The sequence below is a fragment of the Sphaeramia orbicularis genome, chromosome 9, assembly GCF_902148855.1.
Source record: "Sphaeramia orbicularis chromosome 9, fSphaOr1.1, whole genome shotgun sequence".
In the NCBI taxonomy this organism is placed as follows: domain Eukaryota; kingdom Metazoa; phylum Chordata; class Actinopteri; order Kurtiformes; family Apogonidae; genus Sphaeramia; species Sphaeramia orbicularis.
The window spans coordinates 6,188,529-6,196,218 of NC_043965.1; the positions used below are offsets into that span (position 1 = coordinate 6,188,529).

Consider the following 7,690-nt stretch of genomic DNA (forward strand, 5'->3'; position numbering starts at 1 on the left):
TTATTCTCGTTAATTAATGAGTTTCTTAAAACTACGACTTTATTCTTGTTAAATAATGACTTTATTCTCGTTAAATAACTACTTTATTCTCGTAGTGACCAGCGTTTTTTTTTTGTTTTTTTTTTTCTTATGTGGCCCTAATACGCCGTCGTACTGGTCTATGTGTTTACGGCATTTTGTAAATAAAGTATGAGAAAGAAAAAAAAAAGGGAGAGGGGGGCGTGTCCTAAAGCGCCGCCATCTTAGTACAGGGCTCACAGAGGCGGAAGTGCATGTGCATGTGTGGAGGCAAGAGGGACTCCACAACCTCAATTTAGAATTATTCACTGAATTTTCGCACGATTTCCAAACGGTGTGATTTGTTAAAGCGTCACACGTGTAGGTATGATACAGGATGCATGGATGTTTTTAAAAATGCCGGTTTTACTAGCCAAATGCAAATTGTCCATCATGTTTCCAACAGACAAAAGTGGAGAAGATGCCGGACTTCTGTGCTGCTTATGGCTGCTCCAACGAGCGGGGCATGTACACAAAATGTCGTGGAATCACTTTTCACAGGTAAGGTGTAAGTAAGGAATGAATGGAGTGAGCAGGTAGTTAGATAGTGATATAAATTACGACCGGACAGACGGATAGGAACCCTCTGTTCCATATCCAGGCTCTACCACAGTGTTTTTAACCATGGGGTCGCCTGAAATTTCATGTAATTGATTAAAGAAAAAAAACAAAAAAACTTACTAATAAAAAAAATATATGGTGAGTTGACAAAGACAATCCCAGTCCATAACAGACATGACAAACTGTGAGTCTGAAACTGCAGCACTGTGGTTCTGTTTATCTGACAAATGTTCATTGTGGTCAGTTTCAGATGCTGCAGCTCTTTCATAATTCCTAGTAGGGATGTAACAATATGAACATTTCATATCATGGTTATCATTATTATTGTTGAAATTGTGCTCAAGATGTTCAAAAAGTACTAATACACACACTGAAATAATTTAACCAAGTTGAATTTAAAAAATAAATAAATAAATAAAATAAAATAATTGGCACAATGTACCTTCTGTTGCAGAAACATTCAAATATTAACCCTTAGTGGTCTGAGCCTATTTTGTCCGTTTTTCAGTACTTTTGATTTTGCCTTTACATACTATATAAACAAATGTTTACTATACCTATGTTTGGTATCTTTTTTATTCAGCACAACTTCATCTATATCATCTGCCTATTATTTTTTTCACTTTAACCTACTGTATCAACACAAAAGGCCAGAAAACACAAAAAAATAAAACATAAAATCCGGTTTAAAAAATGTTTATACTTTATTGTATAAATAACACAAAGATGCTTAACGAATCTTTTCAAGGACTTTAAAAGTGAATATTGGTTCCAAATATTAGGTATAGAAAATCAAAACTGTAATAAATTAAAACTATACTCAAGTATTTGACATAAAAGCAGATCCTTACATAGGGTTTTTTCCCCGAAAAGTGCAGTAATCAAACACGGTTATCATGATAATTAGAATTTAAACGGTAATACTAACCATCTGCAATTTTACCACGGTTTATCATTATACTGGTAATCATTACATCCCTAATTCATAGTTTGAGTTCTTGTTTGTTAAGTATTACTTGTCAGCCTTGGAAATCCAAGCTGGACTGACTGTACATACCCTGACCAAGGAAAATAAAATTCTCACTTTGTGCAGTAATCTACGCCTGGCTTTTCTGCCCGTGTCCATAATAATATACATTATATAAACTAAATGTGTCTAAAATTAATGTTTATTTGCAACTAGGGATGTAACGATATGAAAATTTCTTATCGCGATTATTGTGACCAAAATTATCGCGGTTATTATTATTATCACGATATTGTTGAAATTGTGCTCAAAATGTTCAAAAAGTACTTATACACATTCTGAAATAATTTACCCAAGTTGTATTTTGATAAATAAATAAATAAAATTAAATAATAGCCACAATTTACTTTCTGTTGGCAGAAACATAAAAATATTAACATGTAAACCACAGGTGTCAAACATGCGGCCCGGGGACCAAATCCAGCCCGCCCAAGGGTCCAATCTAGCCCCTGGGATGAATTTGTGAAATGCAAAAATTACACTGAAGAAACTGATCATTTTAGTTCAGGTTCCACATACAGACCAATTTAATCTCAAGCGGGTCGGATCAGTCAAATACTTTCATAATAACCCATAAATACTCACAACTCAAAATTTTTCTCTTTGTAAATGTAAACATTTTCATGTCATTTTACTATATTTACACTAAAACAAACTAACATTTCACAAAAACGCAAAAAACCTCAACAAATATAAACATTTTCAAATGTCTGAAGTGTAATTTTAACAATTTTCTGTCTTATTAAATGTTTTGTGTATTTGCAGATCCACTGTGATCTGTAAGTTGTAATTTACATGTATAAATGATAAACTGAGACATAATATTGTTAAAATTGCACTTAGTTTTCTTAAGAAATTTCAGTTTGTCCAAGTTCTTCACATTGTTTTAAAGGATTGTTGGTAGATGGAAATATTTTCATACATAATTTTACTTTTTTTGCTCTAAAACATAAAGAAAAGTTTGGAGATGAAATTATTTATATATTATTATTTCACTGGTTCAGCCCACTGCTGATCAAATTTGGCTTAATGTGGCTGCTGAACTAAAATGAGTGTGACACCCCTGATGTAAACAATCAAATTTACAAATGCGCATTAAAGATGTCACCTTATGGCCAATGTTTGACCGTTTTCTATGTCAAGTTTGAGTTTCTTTTTCAGAGATAGATAGATAGATAGCACCTGGAGTGCTGCTGCTTCTCCAGGAAATGAGCAGCACCATTAGTTGTCAAAGTGCGGTAATCAAACATGGTTATCATGATAATTAGAATTTAAACGGTAATGCTAACCGTCGGGAATTTTACCGTGGTTTATCGTTATACCGGTAATCATTACATCCCTAATTGCAACATAGTATAGCAAACTATTTCATGATCAACAACAAATTAATTTTACCAAAAAAAAAAAAAAAGGCTCAGTTTTGAATGTCTGGGGTCACCAGAAATTTGTGATGTTAAAATGGGGTCACGAGCCAAAAAAAGGTTTGGAACCACTGCTCTACCGGCCCAGTTTACATGATCCTCCAGCTGCTTACAAGTGAGACAAAATTTAGGTTAAAATGCAGTGTTATTTAATGTCATTTCATGTTTTTCCTTAATATTGAAAAGATTAGATACACATTAATTGGATCAATGGGGAAGTTTAATATGGTATGGCATCCTTTTATTTCTTAAGTAGAACAGCTGACAATGCACCCTGACTCTGGATAATGTGTGCTGTGTACAAAGTGATTCGGTAATTACATTGTGGAACCCTGTAATTTTTTTGTTTTTGTTTGTTTTGTAGCATCTCATACCTTTGTTATACAGGGGTTGGACAAAATAATGGAAACACCTTAAAAAATCAACAAAATATAATTTAACATGGTGTAGGTCCGCCTTTTGCGGCAATTACAGCCTCAATTCTCCGAGGTATTGATTCATACAACTTGTGAATTGTTTCCAAAGGAATTTTAAGCCTTTCTTCAGTTAGAATACCCTCCTACTCTTTTAGAGACGATGGCGGTGGAAATCGACGTCTTACTTGAATCTCTAAAACTGACCATAAATGCTCAATAATGTTGAGGTCTGGGGACTGTGCCGGCCATACGAGATGCTCAACTTCATTAGAATGTTCCTCATGCCATTCTTTAACAATTCTAGCTGTATGGATTGGGGCATTATCATCTTGAGGTGAAGGTGTTTCCATTATTTTGTCCAACCCCTGTATGTCTCAGTGCTTGTCTTACTTACTTACTAAGTTTGAAAGACTTAATAAAAAATACACTGATTAAAATAATCAGTTATTTTTCTATTAACTGCCTCTTGTTTGAAAGAAAACAGACCTTAGACTGTAGTGATTAGTGGTTAGGTTAGATTGTAGTGATTAGTGGTTAGATTAGATTAGATTGTAGTGATTAGTGTTAGAATACAGCATTTAATAGATGACAATTAGTGATAGATATTGGATGTTATAAATACATAGACCTACGTATTGTGGACTAAACCTTAACTTGAATGGTGAAAATTCTTTTGTGTCGTAAACATTTTTTTTACATCTCTGGATACTTTTGTCACATTTTTAAGGTTTCCCAAAGACAGTTGTGTGAAAAAACGTTGGGAACTGGCTTTGAGGAGGAAAGGTTTTGTACCAACCAAGAGGTCCTTGCTATGCAGTGAGCACTTTAAGTCTGATGACTTTGACAGCACAGGACAGACTGTCCGCCTTAGACACGGAGTCATCCCTTCAGTCTTTAATTTCCCATCTCATTTACAAAAGGTATATGTGCCATTTGGCTAAATTATCAATGTATGTATATTGTAAGTATTTGATAACTACTTACTGCCACAAGTTTCTAAACTTTTTTTTTCTGTCTGCATGTTTAGGAATAAAGTACAGTACACTTCCTGATGCTTCAACTTTTCTTAAATTTTGTATTATGTTTCTTACATTTTAGCAAGCACCATCAAGGACCACAAAAGCTTTGAGGAGAGCTGAGGAGAGCCTGCCAGTGGACTCGCCTCAGCATTTGCATGAGGCTGACCCTCAGGTTAATGTTGTAAGTATTTGATAACTACTTAATGCCTCAAGTTTCTAAACTTTTTTTACTGTCTGCATGTTTAGGAACTAGAAGCACTCGGAGAGCGCAGACCTTAGTCAAGGCAGATCAGTGCTCCGGATTTGGATGAAAATTTCAGGAAATGTTGATACTGGCACAAGGAACAAATGATTAGATTTTGGTGGTGATTGGGGGTGGTGGTGGGGCCATGGGGGACCACTAATCTGCCCTGGCGGAGGTCTGCGCTGTCTTTTCTAGAAAAGCACTCGTAGAGCGCAGAACAAATCACTTACAGCGAACTGTTTTTTTATTGGGCCATGGTTGCATGGAATGGATTGCCAGGGTTTTTGTTGTTGGAAAATAATAAATTAAAACTTTTCTTGTTTACACAGCAGGCATGAAATGGAAAGAGTATTGATAATATTGAAAGATGTCTTATGATTTGTATCAGACAGCTATTGGTTGGTCAAGGAATACAAATGTATAGTACTTATTTTGTTTATTTATTTTTATTGCAATGGGCTTTTGTGTGTGTGTGTTTGTGTGTGAATGGTGTAAGATTAATATAAATAATTAAAATTGTAGTGTAATGTAGAGGAGACCCCAGGAAGAATAGCAACTGATGATTCAGTTGGTAATGGGGATCTTAATAAATGAAATGGAAAAACAGTCAGCAAATACTACTGGTGGGTTTTTGGGTGAACTAAATACAGTAGTCTTGTATGTCACTGTTTCTGAAACAGGGCATTTTTCTGGACTGCTTTTTAAAAAACAAAAAAAAAAGGCAAACATTGAGAGTATACTCACTTCTCCAGGAACACTACACCACTGCAGCAGTGTGAGTAATGAGTCATAAACATCTCTCACTTTTCCTCCCTCTTTCCACCAGGACCACAGTTATGCTTTACCCGCTTCTCCCACTGCTCTGAAGGCCAGACTTATTGAAGCTCTGGCTCGAGTGGAGAGTCTGGAGCAGGAGAAGAGGAACAGCGTGATCCATGAGCGAAGGGCGAAGAAAACTGTGCATGCTCTTCTTGAAGATCTGAGGCAGAAGAACCTCCTAAATGAAGAGCTGAAGGAAAGACTGGAATGCTACTCTGGTAAAAATGGAAATACTTATTAGAATATTTCATAAAGGTGCTTAATGTTTACACTCTGTTAGACTCCTCTTTCCTTATTATTTAAAGGGGTCTTACTAATTAGTTTGTGCTAACTTCATTTCAGGTCTTCGGGTACGCCTTTTGGCAAAAAACCACCAAGAATACACCAAAGAGCAGAGAGAGTTTGCCCTCACGCTACACCTTCATGGTCCGAAGGCGTATGCTTACATGAGAGAGTCTCTACATCTTCCTCTGCCGCATCCCCATACACTGCAGCGGTATTCTTCATTGTTAAATACATTAACTACTTTAGTCCTATACATTACTGTACTTTCCGGGCATTAAGCCGCACCTGAATATTTCATTTCATTTCATTTATTAAGATCCCCATTAGCAACTGATGATTCAGTTGCTATTCTTCCTGGGGTCTCCTCTACATTACATTACAATTTTAAATTTTTACATTAATCTTACACATATAAGCCACACCTGAACATAAGCCGCAGGTGTCCACGTTGTAACATGAGATATTTGCACAGAAAGATGATAAACAGAAAGATTATTTAAATATTTATTTCCATACCTTAACTGCTTTTTTCCAAACAGGGCCTGTAACACCGCAGTAAAACGGCAGGAACAGGCTGGTTCAAAAACCCAGAAAAGTCCTTGATCTGTATCTTCATCTTCCTTCTGCTCATTAAACCGCTGCAGTCGTGGTCTTCAGTGTCGGAGTTGAACATCCTCAGAAAGGCGTCATCACACTCCTTCTACGTCTCTTCCGTTGTCGCTCTCATTGTCACTTCCGTGCTACAGCTCTATTTCCTTCTTGGACAGACACATCCATTGGTTTGAACTTAAAAGCTACATCATATGCATTTGTTCGTGTGTTTTCCATGATGAGGGTTTGTGCATGACACGCAAAATGATTGTTAAGCTTAAAACTTCTCCTCTTCATCACCTCTTCCACCTGTCTGTCTCACTTTTGCGCTTCCTGCTAGAGCGCCCCCTGGAGGCTGTTAGCCCATAAAAATCTATACTAGAGCCGCATCGTTGTATAAGCCACAGGGTTCAAAACATGAGAAAAAAGTAGCAGCTTATAGTCCAGAAAGTACGGTATGTTTTGTTTTGTTACAGATGGTGAAAATTACCGATCTAATAGCTCATATCAAATCGTCACATCACTTAACGTATTCTGATACATTTCGATTTTTCATATATTCTCTTTTTTATTTATTTTCCATCAGATGGCACAGTGAAGGTGGTGAAAGCAGCAGAGCGGGTGAATCGTCAGGTCCAATTAGGGCAAACTCCCAAGGTGTCAGTGGTGACGCATGTTGACCAGGAAGAGATTGGAACAGAGGATGTGTTTTTGCTCAGGGAACATATTGAAGAAACACAATCTGGCATCGACAACCAGCGTTCAGACCTGCTGAGATTAATAGTAGTTGCTTTTCCATTGGACATCTGTGCAAAACTTTATCCATATTTACTAGATGTTGGAAAAACAGAAGTGCATAATGTCAGTTTTTCCATTAAATCACAAATGCGACGATTTGTTTATTAATTATCGCGAGATGACACGAGAAGTCATTCCTTAAACATGGCGACGTACGTAAATATGGTGTAGATTTACAGATGTATTCATTGTTATTATATTTCACCCCTCTATCATGTACTGAGTTAAAAAATTATTCAGTTTTCTGGTGTGTCCACATATACCACACCGTGTTTCTTTTAAAACTCTTCTTTTTCGCTTCTTGTAACATCTGTCAACATCTTTTTTTAAGTCACGTGACTCAAGTTGCAGAAAAAGGTCTTTCCGTTACAGTTTTGCGTAATATACCAATTGCACTATGCCCGAAAAACCACCTCTTGCCAGTGCAAAAACTTTTAATAGAAAAACGAGAA

The 7,690-nt window shown here is 36.4% G+C and overlaps 1 protein-coding gene across 2 annotated transcripts; it reads left to right on the forward strand.

Moving 5' to 3' along the window:
* Window positions 1–273: 273 nt before the first annotated feature.
* On the forward strand, window positions 274–7,459 carry LOC115425922 (THAP domain-containing protein 2-like). 2 transcript variants are annotated; one of them, XM_030143794.1, is made up of 7 exons: window positions 274–382; window positions 464–558; window positions 4,210–4,402; window positions 4,581–4,682; window positions 5,572–5,782; window positions 5,907–6,060; window positions 7,027–7,459. In XM_030143794.1, the coding sequence occupies exons 2-7, from the start codon at window positions 479–481 to the stop codon at window positions 7,118–7,120; spliced, it is 834 nt and encodes a 277-aa protein (XP_029999654.1). In that variant the 5' UTR covers window positions 274–382; window positions 464–478; the 3' UTR covers window positions 7,121–7,459. The 2 variants fall into 2 exon arrangements, with proteins under 2 accessions (XP_029999654.1, XP_029999655.1); XM_030143795.1 differs by having other exon boundaries at window positions 309–378.
* Window positions 7,460–7,690: the final 231 nt, after the last annotated feature.